The sequence below is a fragment of the Glycine soja genome, chromosome 20, assembly GCF_004193775.1.
Source record: "Glycine soja cultivar W05 chromosome 20, ASM419377v2, whole genome shotgun sequence".
NCBI classification, from domain to species: Eukaryota; Viridiplantae; Streptophyta; class Magnoliopsida; order Fabales; family Fabaceae; genus Glycine; species Glycine soja.
Genome location: NC_041021.1, coordinates 696,407 through 713,769, shown reverse-complemented (window position 1 = coordinate 713,769; position 17,363 = coordinate 696,407). Strand labels below are relative to the sequence as shown.

Here is a 17,363-nt window from a genome sequence, read left to right as displayed (position 1 = left end):
CTGTTCGTTTGACTTTTGACCTTATAGCAAAATAACAAAAAATAACCACATGCCTACACAAGATTCATAGACTATTTTGTAATTGTATAGCCACCAACTTATTAAAACACCTTTTGTAAGTTGTACCATTTAAGTTTATAGTCATATTGCAGTGTAGATATGTGACACATTGCTTTAAGTGCATGTAATTTTTTTTTTAAAGTTGTACCCTGATTGCTCTGTTTTTCTGGTAATACTGCTACTTTTATGTGTTCTAGAGCACAATTGATTAAAAGGATACATTAGACCTTAAGTTGCCTTCATTGATAAATGCAAGGTCTAATTTTTCTGAAAAGTAAGCTAATAAATTCATTGTGATAAACTTATAGTATATTCTCAAAACCACCAATATATACCTTCTTCTGTAACACAGAAGCATGGCTTGCCTAAAAGTCAAAATCATATCTTTGATACTGAAGTAGCAAATTTTTTCTTGTGCCTTTTCTCACTAACTTCTATTATTACATCTATTGAGAATGTGGTTTGGTTTCTATCTCGAAACAACTTGTTGTTCTGGTAGCCGCAAAGTTTCATATCGCTTAGGAGTCGAGGTCATGGGTTATCTTTAAACATCCTCTCCTCTAAACGCACCGAGACGCCTTTTATAAAAATAAAACCGTGACAGTCATTGGATTTGAGGTCGAAACATTGGTGCTAGAAGGACGGCCTAGACCACTCTTGCCCCTTAGCCTCGACTGGGGTGCTTGTTCCGGCAACCGCAAAGTCCCACATCACTTAAGAGTCGAGGTCACGGGTCATTTATAAATACACTCTCCGTCGAGGTCATAGGTCATTTATAAATACGCTCTCCTCTTAACCCATCATGGTGGTCTTCAACTACTTAAGCGGACAATACCTTGGATACGGGAACTCTAATGATGTATGTGAATTTGAGGTCGGAACATTAGCACTAGAAGGAGGGTCTAGAGTCACTCTTGGCTGACTCTAGCCCTAGCCTTGACTGGGTGGCTTGTTCCGGTAGCCGCAAAGTCTCTCCTCTCAACCCACCCAAATGTCTTTTACAAGAACAAAACCGTGACAGTCATCCAGCGCCTAAACGGATAATACCTCGGATTCGGCAATCCTAATGATGCCTGTAGATTTGAGGTCGGAACACAACTGAAATAGATGATCGATGAATACCTTTATAATTGTTTTCTTAAAGTTTGTATTTCATATGATGTTTTCACCTTTTGTTTCTTGGCAGCTAGAAATTGAAGAGATACGTCAACAATATAAACGTAATTTGGAAGAAACTGCCATGGTCCAACTGATGCGCATGAATCTTGATGCGGAGTGTCCAGAGACTAGCAATGAAGACATGGCCATAGAGGTCCATCATTAAACTCCATCACCTATTTGCTAAATTATTTACTGTTCATTCAATTGAAGTACTTAGGTTCTTGCTGAATGGTAGTATGCATGGTCTTTGTGTAGTTGGAATATCCAAAAGCTAATGAGATAGGCCTAACATAACACTACATCCTAACTCAATTTAAGGGAATGAATCTCAAGTATTTTTCACTTAGAATAGTTTAGTTTTTGCACAAACCTAAGCAGCAACCATCAGCTCTAATATCACTTAGAATTGCATTATGTGAATTTTTATATATGATGCCCACCAGTTCAATTAGTTTTTTACATAACACTATTCATTCACTAGTCTTTGATGATGCATGGTTAACAACAATGTTAATTAATTATGAGCCTTCAATTGATGAATGATGCTGAAATGTTGTTGTTGGTGCTAGTATTTATTGTGGTTTGTTTTCTAAGCAAGATTAATTAGTACTAATTTGAGTGTGAATTTGGTGGGGGCGACAGGAAGAGCTTGGACCAGAATCCGCAGCAGCAGATATATTATTGTCCCTGAAGCCTGGCACCTCTTAGAACTGAAGGAATGAAGGAAGGAATCATCTTACAACTGAAAAAAGAATGATAACAATATGAATTGGCTTTGGCTCATTTCTTTTAGGTTAAGGGATGAAATGCAAGGTTACGAAACATAATTGTTATAATAAAGGATATACGACTGAAAATTACTGTTAATGATGAAAGTGTTCAGTTGATGAACTATCCAAAAAACATCACTTGCTTGGATTACATTTTTTTTTTTACATCGCTTGGATTATATTTTAGTATAAAGAACATCCACAATGAAAATTGCTTATCAAAAAAATATTATTTAAGTGTGCTACCCATAATTTTGAGTTACTTAAAATTGAATAGAATTATTTACATAAACAACTATTGCTAATAAGTTGTTTAACTTTATATTGAATATAAGAGAGAAAAAGAGAATATTTATGAGTTAAACATCATGTTAATAGAAACTTCACCTTTCAATTTTCATCTAATGTGTCTTGAAATTGTGAGATTCTCAAAACAATTACTTGACCTTATTTATGTAACATATGAAGTCAACATTATAACAACAAAACTTTCTGATTTAAAATTGGTGCTTCACTTCCATTGATAGTCATTGAAACGAATGGACCCATGTGCTATCAGAAAATATATAACCATCTACATGTAATATGCCATTGACCTCAACTTTTTTGAAAGGATTCCAAGTTGGATCCTTCAAATTCTCTTCCCATGCTGAACAAAACTTAGCACATTGTTCATCTGAGTACTTTTTCAATCACTAATTTTGAAAAGGTTTTGGATCTAATTCTCCCATTCTTTTAACTCTACAAAGAAAATCCATGAGAGCTCATGCTATTTTACCCACCATGAAGATATTATCACGTTCTTTAACTACTAAAGAACTATAAAGGGTTCTGAAAGTAAGAAATTAAGCGTTCGAATCGCTACCAACTTCTTACATGGCTCTGATCTCCTAACTCTGTTTTCAATCGGTGGTGTTATTACTCCTTACTTTGCTCCACTTATCTTTTTTAACTATTTTTTTTTTAATATTTTGTAAGATATTTGAGTTACTTTCTATTTTTTTTTACTAATTGAAAAATTTGTTTAATTATTTGATAATTTTTTTTAATAAATTCTATCATTTTACTTCAAGAAGTATTTTTTAAAACATTAACTTCTAATATTTTGTATTTATTTCCTTTTTGTCAATGAATATTTATTATATTTATTTTTCTTAATCTTTTCTATATAAGATACAATTTGATTATTATTTTTTCTCTTCTTCCAGTCATAAGGTAGGATTTAGTTATTTTTACCTTTTCTTTTTACATAAGATAGGTTTTCAATTTTTTTTAATATATAAGATATTGACCAAAAAGCTGGCTCAGACAGCAAAACGACACTAAATTACTACATTTTTGCAATGACCAAAGCATAATTAAATAACTGAAACAACATAGTGTAAAAGGGTTAAGTCTAGGCAGAAGTAGTTATATTCTGTTTCAAATTCATTAGGGGTAAGTTAGTTAGGACTTATTAGGAGTAACGACCAAAGCATAATTAAACCAATGGCAGGATGCAAACATGCTTATGAACTATGGATGGAAATATAGAGCACAGCATTAGACCTAAGTTGCCTTCGTTGATAATTATTAGTCTCATTAGAATGGAAACTCTTTAAGGAAGAAACTTCCTTAAGGAGACTCACACAGAGGCTCAGGAATCTAGCTGTGGAGTGTCTGGAAACTAGCAATGAAATTGAGGCCATTGAGGTCCATCATTTGAACTCCATCAATCGAATTATTTACTGTTCTTTCAATTCAAGTACTTGGGTTACTGACAAAGGGTCTAATTTTTTAACATAAGCAGAGTCTAACTTTAGTACTTATAAGTTTGTGTCTTTTTTTTTTTTTTTTTTAAGTTTGGTCCTTATTTTTTGTTCATTTTTATTCTATGTGAGTATATGTTTTTTCAATTTTAATTTCTGTGACTACAAATTTATGGGGACTAAAAATAAAAAAAATTAAAATCTTAAAAGGATTAAAATTTAAAAGATATAAACCTACAAAAAAGTTTTATAGGAATCAAAAGTTAAAAAAAAAACACATTTATCGGCACTAAAAGTAAATAAAAATACTTTCAGAGACCAAAATTAAAAAATTTCAAATTTATTAGAAATAAAAACATATTTAAACCAAATATAAATAAATGTAAACCGGATTATTTTTTAATAATCAACTCAAAGTTGACCGAATGGATTGACCAAAAAGTTGTCTCAGACGGCAAAACGACAATAAAAAGACATTACAGATTCTACAGAACACACAAATAAGGAAGAGCTATGGACCAGAACCAGTAGCGGATACACTTTCCAATCTATCCATGAAGCCTGGCACCTCTGGTTCAGCTTAAGGAAGGAAGCATCTTACAACTGAATCATCACAATATCTTTATTATTATCATTCATTTACAACATGTGGAATTGATAACTACCAATAACACTACGTGTCTTTATTATTATCTTGCGGCTTCCTTCTTCATACTTTAATATTTTTTTAGTTTTATTACTATATCTTATTTGAAAGTTAAATCCTTTTAACTTCTCTTTCACATTTACAGTACAAATTTAGCTTCTCTCTTACAGTTTTCCCACCCATTAAAAAGAGGAAGAAAAAAAAACCTTTTGTATTTGCTATTTGCTATGTTGTGACTTGTTTGTGAGTTTCGCTTCTATCACTGCCATTCTTCCCTATGCTCATTGGCTCATTGTCCTTCTCTCTACGTTTTGAGTTCTTGTTGTTACCTTTGTGTTTTCTAACGTTTTTTTATTATTATTTATAAACATGCCTTTGTGTTTAGTCAATATGAGATTTCAATAGAGCTCAATCATTTGTTAGCAAATTCCTCAAGAAAAAAGGTTCAACCTTGTTTGGATTTTTCTAATTTGACACGGACCACCCATCTATTTCAAAATCATGGAAAGTCAAGGACGGTCTATGTAAGTCAAGATTGGGGTTTTCCTCTCTGATACGTTACGTATTTTATTGATTTCCACTTTTCAGCTAGTTATGTTTATTTGCATGTGATGCAAAAATGAAGTTACCAGTTCTTATTTTCTTCTTTTTGATGTCAATTTTGCCATATGAAATATGAATTCAGCATATGGATGTCCAATATTGAGGAATTATTGTTATAAAAATGCTAATAAGTACTGCAACCTTTTCCCTTTAACTATTTCAAAAACTTGTATAGGAAAAACATTCAAGGTTGTCAATTATGGTTACAAAATTCAATCATGGCTACAAATTGTTCAAACCAGTTTTCTGCTACCGGTTTTCACTCTGCGTGTTTCCTAGGATGGCATGGGGAAACCTTTGGAAGGAGAATCTTCTCCTTACGTTATTTATCTATAATTTTACAAATGCTGCCGAAACATTCTTTTTCCATTCCTTTCTTTGTTTTTCTTATCTTTATCCCTCAAAAGTCAGAACCAGTTTCAGGGATCCTAACAAATGATTTCTCACCAAGTGTTCTTTCCTATCACACAGACCACCCACTGATCCTGCTCCAAACTAGGCGTACACTGTATGGTAACAAGATCATCTGTTACATACTGTTGAAAATATCTATTAGAAGCTGAAAAATCATTTAGTATTATCCTTTTCCCAAGATATCATCCAAGATGCGGATTGGTCCCATATGGCCCAATTTGTTAACAAAAACCTCGAACTAACCCATCCCAAGTAGCAATATTGGGAAATATTCCTTTATTTAACATTTTATTTAGATACACAATTGCCTCTTCAATGCCTAACGAATTACAGATACCCCACAAAAGGCTAGTGTGTGCTATTATGTCAGGACACAATTCCTTTCCTGCTGTAATTCTTTCCAAAAATTGGATGGCAGTTCTAACCTTACCCAACTTAGAGTATGCATAAATAATTACATTAACAGTAATGGCATCCGGCTTCACTCCATTTACAAACATTCTCCCCAAAACCTGCAAAACCCATTCCTCCTTTCCATGACTGGAAAATCCATACATAAAAGTGTTGTAAGTGACCAAATTTAGCTCCACCTTCCTTTCTTCCAACTCCCTTATAAGCTCACAAGCTTTTCTAAACTCATTCACACTAAACAGGCCATCCAACAACTCATTATACGTTCTGGTATCAGGCAAACACCCATATCTCTGCATCTGATCAACAACATGCATTGCCCACCGTACTCTCCCACCATGACACAAGCCCTTGATAAACGTGATGAATATGACAACATTTGGAGGACAACCATCAGCCACCATATTATCAATAAGCCGATAAGCCTGGTCAAGCATAGAATTCTTGCAAAGCACATCCACCATGGGCGTGTAAACCACAACATGAGGCTGAACCTCACAATTCACCATCCTGTTCCACACTTCAGAAGCACCCTGCAAATCCCCAGCCTTGGCAAACCCGTGAACAAGAGTGCTATAAGCAGTCACATTCAGCGGGCAAAAGCAATCCTTCTCCATCCGATCACAAACTGCCACAGCCTCAGCCACATTCCCACTGCAGCACAAACCATTCAAGAGTGTGTTGTAAGCAACAACATTCGGCCTAACCCCCTCCCTAACCATAACCCCACAAGCAGCTTGCAGGCAGCATTCAGCTTCCCGTTCTTACACAACGCCTTCAACAAAATATTATAAGTAAACACATTAGGCTCCAATCCTTCCCCGTTCATGTTCTCGTAAACAGCATCAATCATATGATACCTATTTTCACTTTCACCAAGCAAAGCATCAAGCAAGTGGTTATAAATTCTGACAGTGGGTTTACAGCCAAACTCCTTGATCCTATAGAACATCTTCTAAGCGCGTTCACCTAATCCAGCTTTTTTATTAGAGTTCAGAACGCATATGAATGAGTCTTCGGAACATGGGATCGGTTCGATTTTCATCTGGTGGAGGAGATAGTGAAGCGCGTCGAGTTCGGAGGTTCTTCCCAGGTTAAAGGCGTGTGCTTGAAGGCGAGGGTGTTGGTTAAGTACTGGAAGTGTTGCAGCGCGTGAGAGACGTTGGGTTAGCGGCGGAGCGTGTGTGCTACGTGGGACTCGTGGAGGGAGGAGGAGGTGGTGATGCTGGGTCGAGGGTGCGGCGCGTGGCGAGCACGAGAGGGAGTGAGGGTGGTTTGCGGTGTTTGAGTAACAGGGAATAACCATTTTTGAGGTACATTGTTATTGTTGTTGTTGGTGAATGAACGAGTCGAAGGATGTTTGTGTTGTGAATTGTGATTATCAGAAAGTGAAAGGAATCGATGATGTGTTGTGATTATCAGAAAGTGAAAGGAATCGTTGATAGTGTCAAAGGTGATTAGAGAAAATTCAATTAATTTTTTAATTTAATAAATAAATAAATACTAGTAGCAATCGTGATGTATAGAATGGATATTTATTTTTATATGGATAAAGTTTATAATAAATAAATAATTTTTAACATAAATTATATTTTAAAGATGATAAAAAAATCATGTTGTGATATAGAGTTGTTTTTAACTATTAATGATTACTAATTTAATTTAGAAATATAAATAAAAATGATGAATTGAAAGAATAAGCTGTTCAGAAAATCTACTGTGTGGATAAATATAAAACTTAAAAGTAAGATAATTTTATAGGGAAAAAAAGATAATTTGAGATAGTCGAGAAAGAGTTTTTATTTTTGTTTTTTATTTTATTTTTTTAAAGAAAATTAAAACTAAAAAGTGCACTTGAAAAAATTAAAAATAATTCTTAAAAGTATTCTTATCTAAAAAAAATTAAAAAGTTTGATAGTAACTCTTAAAAGTATTCTTATCAAAAAAAGAAAATTATCGTTAAAGAATAATTCTTGAAAACTCATCATTCAAGGATTCAAATTTATAATATAGAAATAGAAGAAATAGATTAAATAAAGATAAATGCTTAAAAATAGAAAAATAGAATTGAGAGTGTGCTTGGGAAGTTAAATTTATTTATTTTAATTAATTAAAAAGTTTATTGTCATATTAAAATTCCTTTTTTCTTTCTTTGTTATGCTTCGAAATCTGACAGTCTTTCACTCATAAATGGATTCACGCACATTCATGCAAACAATGCATGATTGGATCTGTTTTGATGATCCACAATCTCTTATAATTTCACGTAAAAAAATGTTCCCAATAGTAAAAGTGAGTATTACTTGTTTCTATTTGACGTTGACACATGTCAATAGTTGAAAAATGCAAAACCAAAATACGCAAACAGTGTTCTATAATAATTATTATTATTGGGTAAAGATTATACAACTCAAATCTTAAATAAATGTTTTAAATGTGATTTGTGGAGATAAAATGTGATTTGCTCCTGCACTATGTGATTTGTTCAACTTCTATAGGATATATTATTATTTATTGTTTTTGTCAAATATATCCATAGTGCAGACAACAAATACTGCTATAGTTTAATCCGTATTTTTATTTTATTTTTTTGAATAATATATAAGAAATAAATGAGCGAAATGTCGTTCACTTCATTGTCTCATGAGTCATGATAGTCATAAGGCTAAATATGACCCTTGGCAAACAAATAAAAACTCAATCAAAGGCCAATTTGGACAACAAATAAATTGTGTAAAAGCATCTTGGACTTAGAGAGCAACTTAAGTGAGGCACTTGAGAGCAGCATTGTTATTTTAATTTGTTACTCAGTTTATTTTTTTTTCATTTTAAATGGGTCTCACCAATATTTTAATACTTTTTAATACAAATTTGTCATATCATAAAGCTGTCAAACAATGAAATAAGAGGTCAGAACTACTATTTAAACATCTAGGATATATACTATAATGTTCATACAAGATTTTTTTTATAATAATTGAATTTGAATATAGCAATTTTTTTTACTCAAAAAAAACTCCAATGTCTTTTGCCTGTTACAAGTCCAATTTTATATTCAACATTCAAACTCACGATCAGCAAATGGTATCACTTAGAATAAAATCTAGAAATCAGTGAACTAATTTCTACTAGCATCAAATCAAAATCAACATTTCTTCAATCTCAAATTAAATTCGTTTCTTTTTCTTCCTTCCATATTACTCCTTCCAGAACAAAGATAAACAATCTCAATATAGATTAAAATATAAATAAATTTTAATTAATTTTTATCTTATTTAATGATATCATTTCCAAAATACATTTTATTTAATTAAAATTCTATTATTAAAGATTTTTTTTATTCTTTATATCAAATTTCAATTAAAGGCATTATTTTCTAAATGGGATTAGTAAAATAAAATAAATATAAACTTTCTTAATGTATAAATTATGGTACTAACATTTTAGTCGGCAAGTACATTTTATTTTAGGAGAATGTTAAAGAGTGTCCTTACTCTTTAAGAAGCTTAAGTATAAATTTATTTTAGGAGATGTTAAAGAGTGTCCTTACTCTTTAAGAAACTTAAGTATATATTCTTTTATTGGATAACAAAAAATTATGATGCCCATAGTTTTTTTTACACTCTTATATTTCTATATTTAATATTTTTTATTTTAATTTCTTAATCAATGTCCTTGGAACTCAGACCAACAAACAACATTTATTTTTATAAAGTGATTGGAGAAAGGTAACTTTTCCCCCAATAACTATTTACAGTTGCCTTGCTTGTGTATAATTTAGTCAACAATATTAATGGTCTCAATTTCCCATTGAAAAGAACAATCCATTTTCCACGTGTTTGATGCACATGCAAAGTTCTACTATAAACTACAGGTTAAATCACGTGCTAGTTCTGAAAGTTAGAATTTAAAGGGTCGGAATTTCATTATGGGATACCAAATAAAGTTAGGAAGAAAACACCTCAAATATAATGTTTGGAATATCAAAAGAGATGTCCTAAAAAGAACAATAATAATTTCAAGCAGCAAGCTAAGTTATCAAACAATTTCACATGGATCCCACATGTCTTTGAAAACAAAAAACAAAAAACAAAAAACAAAAAAATTACCCAGTTGGGAACATAGAGAGCCAAAACTTTGATTACAGTAAATCTCATCTCACGTTGACGTGCACCATGTCAGCTATAACTCTTATTTCCAATCAAAAACTACTTCCATGGCTATAAAATGTAGAATTTTTATGGAAGAATACAACTTCCATCTGCTACTCTCACAGGGATGCCAGGGTGTTGGTATAAGATGTTGACATTGCAGCTAGAACTTCGGTAACCGACGCCATGACGCTTAGAGCAGCTTTCAAAACCTCCTGAGGGCATCCTGGCTTGACAATGGTTCGAACCTGAAATTATAAGAAAAAATTTCATGAAAACTACCATGTCTTAAAAAATGTTATGCCTGATACCAACTATAGAAACAACATGTGGATCAAGAGTTAACTTATTACTCAAGAACTAGGTCCTAATTCCAACATGCCAGAAAAGGTGCCAATGATCATTAATATAAAAACTAATTATTTAGCACACAATGAGGACGACCAGTCACTGGATTTGAAGTCTTGCACAAGAGACATTGCATTAAATTTGAATTTCTCACTCACCATTGAATAAGAAAAATATGCCCTAAACTCTAGTGCTGTTAAAATAACAAGGTTAATTGGCAAGACCTGTTCAAGGTACTCCTGAAGTTTCTTAATGCGGCCCATGTAGTCCTGGTCTTCAACAGAAAGAGTTATAACCTTGGCATCTGCGCCGGGACCATCAAACTGAAGTGGACCTGGATTTCTGTAGATGTCATCCATAAGAAAGCTTTGTGCCTTTTGTCTCAACAGCCTGCAATCAATATCATGCATCAGATAATGCCCTCAATAGAGTCACTACCAAGAAATGAGACCAAGCAAGCAGAGGTGAAAAAAACCAGTTAAGTGTTCCCATTACAAATAATCCACCCAATGGCGGAGAGATTTATAAAATCAAGCAGACCAAGATGATTTGTAAACAAAATCACTAGTTAAGTCTTCAATTCAATATACAGGCATATGCACACATGCATCATACAGCATGACAAAAAATCTTACTCATATGCTTTGCCTCTCAAGTCCACAGTAGCTGGATGAATAGCAGGTTTTCCAATTGATGTAGCTCCTGGATTTGGAGACCAGCGCTTTACAGTCATCATAGACTACAGTTCATCATACACAGGCAAAATACATGAGACAATGGAAAGCATTGGCATATGGTACACAACCATCATGAATAACCCATTAAGTAGGTAATACAAGAAAAATAATGACAAAAACAAAGACATACTGCAATTGGAGCAGCCCCACATTTCCACTTGTTTACTGGATTCTTCAGGTTAGTTAAAGTTGCCATGTATCCATTTAGACCAGCGGCCAGTATATGGTAGCAGATGTGCCCAAGGACCTGAAAATTATATCAAAAGGTTAATTAACAAAAGAGGGAAACACTTACAGACGATACTGATTAGACGAACTAATAATCAAAGGTAACTGAATCAGCATACATATGCGTAATCACAGTCAAATTTTGATGGCAGAGATCCACGAGCTTGATAACCAAAAAAGTGGCAAATGGCATTGAATTTCTTCCCCTTGTATGTGCCTTCTTTCTGTCAAAGGAAAAAGAAAATATTCTAAACATCTGGGCAGCAGAGGATAATTTACCTTCAAGTCACTAAAAGCAATTAAAGCCAATCCACAATGCTTTTCAGACCATCAACAAAATGAAATTAATCATTGTAATTTTATAAGAAGTGTGATACAAGATTATATCATTCATAACTGACACATCCTTGATCCTTCATGATGATTCCAAAACAGTATTAAATTATTCCAAAAATGTCCACCATTTTTGTCACAAAATATTAAATTTTCACAAATCACAAGAAATAGGAGTAAAAAAAAGAAATATGTGGTATAGCTTGTGAAGGAGCTCCAAGAATAACAGCAAGGGTTGCGTATATACATCATACTATGCATTGCAAAAAACACAAAATAAATTCATGATAATATTCAGCAGAAATGCAAAAGTAATGGAGAATCCAGTAAGAGGAACATTAGAGACGGAATGGAACAGAGATTGAGTGACCATACCAGACGCTTGTTAATCTCGACTTCCACAAGATATGCTAGTAATTTCTCAGTTTCAATCTGCAAGTCGTTACAAAGAAGCAAGAACAAAGACATGAATGAAGGAACCTGAAATTCTCTATCAATTCATATAAACAAGCAAAGTATCTTATGATTATTACCTGTGATAACTGTGCTGAGTCGTCGGATTCAGGGTAAAGGAGCAACTGCAGCATTAAAGATCATAATCAAATTTTCTGCCATACTCTTGAGAACTAAATTCACACGAGACCAGCCAGTGTTTAACTCAATAATTGAGTTTACCTGTCTCCTAATAAAGGGTGGCAGAAATTCAAATAAAGCAGATGCCCATGGTGTTAGCTGAGAAGATATCTTGTCAACTTCAACACCTTGTCTGAGTAAACCATGAATTTCCTGAGGTACAAAAAGGTATTGGAAGGAACTATCAAAGGAGAGAGAAATTGTAATGCTAATATGTAACAGCAATGACAACAACTGTTATTTTCTGATGGTTCAACAGTCCACAATGTATACTTGATTGACAAATTTCATTATGCTTTGTGCTCAGATGGGGCTTGACAATTGAGAAAGGGAGTACCTTCAAGAGGGCATACACTTCAGGAATACTCTCTATCAGCCCTTCTGGAAGGAGAATGACTCCATGGTATTTGTCTGAACAAAACAGAGGAATGTGATATTAGATCTCAATAAACACACACACACACACAAGAGAGAGAGCAATTCAGATAGTTCAAACCTTGCTCTGCTCTAGCCTGAATTGCATCAGTAATCTGTTTTGCAATTTCAGAAAGGGTAAGCTTTGATGCAGCAACCTCCTCACCAAGAATTACCTGCATAAAGCATATAAAAAAACAGTTTGTCAGCATGGAACCATAACACATTAAGCCATAAATGATCAAGACAATAATACGCACCATATTTGGATGGGACTGGAGGGTGCATTCCAAAGCAACGTGTGATGCCTTGCGTCCCATAAGACGGATGAAATAATAATACTAGAAAAGAAATTTCATTCAGAGACTTATTGAAAAGAAAATTAATGAAAAAATAAAACACTTACTTTATATATTTATTTATACACCCACACTGATATCAGAGAAAAGCAAGATACATTAGACTCATTACCTTCTCTGCAGAGAGAGCATCAGTGCAGACATTGCTGATGAGCTGAGAATTAACCTGAAAATAAAAGCAAATTTTCACTGTACTTCATTTGCTCATTATTTCATAGCATAATTTTGCAAACTATCATGGCCTCAATTATCCCAATCTGTCTTTCTTTTTGGTCAAGAGAGAAAGGCCCTCTCCAATGAGAATATGCAATTATTTTATCAAACACAATGCACCAAAGAGAGGGGAGAATTCCTAATACTTGCTAACCTATCATATTGAAGATAAATTGGCCATTATTGCTTTTCATAATAGGTGATACAATGTAAGGATTACCAGCTTCATAATATCACGATTTCTATATAAAGCATTTAGAAGAGAAAATATATTGAGCTTCATCATATGTTAAGACAAAGGATAATATTTAAATTATAAATCTAATCATTACAGGACAAATACCTTACAAATTGTATCAAAACCAACATTAGTTTCTACAAACTGGTTTTTAAGATCTCCATTCAGAGTGACAGGAACACCAACCACCTGCAGAATCCAACTACCATGATTAATAAATTGTAAATTGAAATTAAACTAACTATGAATATAAAAGAAATCCCAAATATAAAGATTTAAAAACAGCCCCTCTTTTGTATCTATGTGGACAAAATGAAAAAATCCAGATCAGCTAGTAAAACACCTTTGTGGGGCATTTTGCTACAACAAATGTTTCAGCAAGCTGTGCAGCATCTGTGTTTGATGTCACCCCTGAAAGATAATGTATTACAACATTTAGACACCTCTTTTTAAGATGTAAAAATAATCAATCATACATGAAGGGCCGAGATGCTCAAGCATACCTCCGATTATGACAAGGCCATCAAGTTTCAAATTGTTGCATGCAGCAAGTGCAGCATTAACTTGTTCTGTGGTCCTAATTTGATCCTTCGTCCGCCCAAGCAAATCATAACCACCTACAAAAGAACAAACATAGTATGATTATAAGGTGTTAATAACACAATTGACAGACTAGCATCAACAACTTCACTTGCCACAACCAACCTTGATTTTTGTACGTCGAAAGAATATCGTCAGTTATCTCCAGAGTTTTCTGGGCAAATAGACCTTCTGAACCACCTGCAGACAGAAATAAGCGAATGCAGACCAAGTTATTCAGTTGTCTAACAAACATCTGTATTTCAAGGTGAAAGTATATGCTGGTGTGTAATACATTGCATGAGATATAGGAATATTCAAAGTAATCAAAACATAGTTAAGACATCCAAATACAACTTTTTCATCATTTAAAGAAAAAAACTCAAGATCCATCATGCAAATTAAATTAAATTACCAAGAAATCCAAGCAAAACACTGTTGGGATTGTGAATTTTGAGAGCATTGTGGATACCCCAAATGACATTATGCCCTCCAGGAGATTGTCTCCCACAAAAGACAATCCCCACCCTACAAAAACAGCAACAACATCATTGTGAGATTCAAAACATAAACAGATTCACAACAATGCAATAGACACACCAGCATGATAACCAGACACACAGACCTAATAGGAGGGAACTCAGTTATGATCTGAGCATCAGGGACTTTGGCAGTGGCCCTGAGAAAGTGAGCCAAAGGGTGTCCATAAGTGTTAGGAAAAGCCCTGCAGACGGTGAGTGCATCAGTGGGGTCAGCAGTGGTGGTTGCGTCACCAAATTCAACCCTCACAGTGGTTCCCTGCACCCAAAAATTCAAAAGGGTCATCACCAAAATAAATAAAAAATCAAAACTTGACAGACCCTTAATGCTCAGACAGCCACTGAAAAACACAAGATCTGAAATCAGTCAGTACCTGGAGACAAGGAGGGAGCTCTGGCTGGTACAAAGACCGAATCTTTTGAAGATCTGAGAGTTCCCTGGGAATACCATAATCAGAATCCATGGATTCAACCACTTTGATGCCAAAAAAATAAACTGCACTAAAAAACAAAACAACACACTACAACGTTGTTGTTGTTGTTGATTGTTGTTGTTGGAGTTGTTGTTCACTACTGTGTGTTAGTGTAACTATTATTTGGTGTTGTGTTGGTTGAAAATGTTGAGTAATGGGTAGGGTATCCTTTTTAAGTTGCACCTACCCAACTCGGTTTTTATTTTTTTTCCTTTTTCTTTTCTTTTCTTTGCCTTTTCAAAACAAATGACTCATCTATCCAAATCCAACAATAACTGACCTAACAAGCCCACCGGATTCGGGTATCTTTACCATTTAGTTATTGGAATATTCGCCTTATATTTTTTTCAACCCTAGTGTTGTTACCATTACCATGCCTTCATTGATGAAAGCCATTTTTTTTTCATTTTTTGATTTTTTTATTCTTATCTTTATTTCCCTCTGGCTTATGCTTTTGTCATTTTCCGAGGTAGTAGAAAAAGTAGGTAGAAAGAAATCAAATTTGCTTTATGGTTTTAATAATAATATTATTAAAGTAAAGTATGATGAATTTTGAGCGGATCGTATGTGTTTGATCTCAAAAGGTTATTATGCTTCGATTGAGATCCTCTCCTTAGGAATATTAATGGGTGCGCCCAAAATTTGGTGTTGAATTATATTTGACCTCCAAATTTGGTGTGCTTGGGTGTCACACGCCACACCCATAAATTGATTGCTTGATAAGCATTTTCTTTTTCAAATTGAAATTATAGATAAGATTCTTGTTGATTTTAATTATTTGTAGTCAGATGATCCTATGGAATTATTTTATATTTTTTAATAAAAAAATCTTTATTTATTGTCTATAAATATTTAAATAAATATTTTTATTTTACATTATTAATGTGTAATTTATTTTTTCTTTATTTACTATCTATAAATATTTAAATAAATATCTTTAATATAGATATAAAAAAATATTAATTCTTAGTAGAGGAAATCAAATCTACCATCTTTTCCTCTTTTCTTCTCTCTTAACTATCTAATTTATCTTAACTTAATCATCATCTTTTTATTGTCAAAGATTAGTCATGTGGGCAAGGATCAACTTAATCATCATTTTTTACTAACAAAAATTAGTTATATTTAAATTCCACTATATGTAAGCGTTTAATTTGTAAGTGTTTTTTTAGTTTCACGTCTATCATAACTTTGGTGAATCTTGTAATATACCTAACTCACCTAATCTAAAAATAAAAAAAAACTCAATCAAATTTTGGTCCATGTAATTTCTTATTTGCAATTTTAGTTCCTAAAAACTTCTATTGCACATTTGGCTCCATGCATTAAACATTTAGCAAATTTAGTCCATTATTAATTTGTCATCCAAATTTGTCACCAATGTTTTAACATAAATTATTGAATGAGAATTGCTAGTGAAGTTCTCCCAAATACTTTCTTTCTAAGAATCTCTCTATGAATTAAAATTTACTGAAAATCATCATTTTCTATAAGTTTTGATTCTCATTTAATGATTCTTTATCCGATTTATATTGAATGAGAAGCAAAATTTATTAAAATGGATGATTTACAATAAATTTTAATTATTTTAATAGAGAATCTTATCCTCTTGGTTGGCTTATGTTGTACATTTATTCTATAAGTTTTTTTTTATCTAACCAAAGGTATTTGATACTCAATTCATATTTTTCAATTGACTTGACTGATTTTGAGGTAAAGAGATACAAATCAAGTCAATATGATTTTATGTATTACAATTGTTCTTATAATTAGTATTTTAATTTATGCATTATACAAAATAAATGTTTATATTTTAAAATTATTTTCCCCACATATAAATTACTTGACTTATTTAAATTATGCATTTTATAATTTCTTTGATTTTGTTTTTTACTTAACTGTTACTTTCCTGTTTACAACTTCTATAATCAGAGCCAGTCATAATCTTCGGGTACATGTATGAGTTGAATGGGTAATTAATGTAAACCGTAAACGTGCTTTTCTTTTTGACCACTGTGGACGTGCATGCGTCTTTATTCTGAAAGAGGACATCAAATTCATCTTTCTCCTTTCTAAAACTAGAGAGTGGAGAATTTCTGTGTCCAGGAGCAAAATGTATTCGATCTTTCTCTAGTATATCCTTTCAATGGTCAAAGCATCTAGAACTTAAGAAGACAATAGCTTGTGACCCCAACAACAAAGTTTATTTTATACCCCTTCTATAATTCCCAACGTTTTCACTTTGTCAAAATCCAATTTTATTTCAATACATAAACAAACTCACATATTCTAGGGGGTGTATTAT

At 33.0% G+C, this 17,363-nt stretch overlaps 1 protein-coding gene and 2 pseudogenes across 1 annotated transcript; all 3 read right to left on the bottom strand.

Annotated features, from left to right (window-relative positions):
• Nucleotides 1-5,199: 5,199 nt before the first annotated feature.
• Nucleotides 5,200-7,197, bottom strand: LOC114403044 (annotated as a pseudogene).
• On the bottom strand, nucleotides 6,538-7,144 carry LOC114403511 (annotated as a pseudogene).
• A 2,516-nt stretch (nucleotides 7,198-9,713) lies between the features above and the next one.
• LOC114403409 (pyrophosphate--fructose 6-phosphate 1-phosphotransferase subunit alpha-like) lies at nucleotides 9,714-15,230 on the bottom strand. Its single transcript, XM_028366362.1, has 19 exons — nucleotides 14,960-15,230; nucleotides 14,672-14,844; nucleotides 14,462-14,574; nucleotides 14,173-14,247; nucleotides 13,971-14,084; nucleotides 13,811-13,878; nucleotides 13,573-13,656; nucleotides 13,129-13,182; nucleotides 12,918-12,998; nucleotides 12,740-12,833; nucleotides 12,581-12,654; nucleotides 12,286-12,396; nucleotides 12,144-12,188; nucleotides 11,986-12,042; nucleotides 11,397-11,501; nucleotides 11,180-11,296; nucleotides 10,948-11,051; nucleotides 10,537-10,702; nucleotides 9,714-10,212 (listed from the first exon to the last, which is right to left on the bottom strand). Exons 1-19 carry the CDS (start codon nucleotides 15,047-15,049, stop codon nucleotides 10,084-10,086), a joined length of 1,854 nt encoding a protein of 617 aa, XP_028222163.1. The 5' UTR covers nucleotides 15,050-15,230; the 3' UTR covers nucleotides 9,714-10,083.
• Nucleotides 15,231-17,363: the final 2,133 nt, after the last annotated feature.

Coding starts and splice junctions, on each gene's coding strand:
- LOC114403409 (XM_028366362.1), bottom strand. CDS start 15,049: ATGGATTCTGATTATGGTATTCCCAGGGAACTCTCAGATCTTCAAAAG. Junction 12,999..13,128: donor ATGCTCTCTCTGCAGAGAAG/GTAATGAGTCTA, acceptor TTTCTTTTCTAG/TATTATTATTTCATCCGTCT. Junction 11,502..11,985: donor TCGAGATTAACAAGCGTCTG/GTATGGTCACTC, acceptor TTCCTTTGACAG/AAAGAAGGCACATACAAGGG.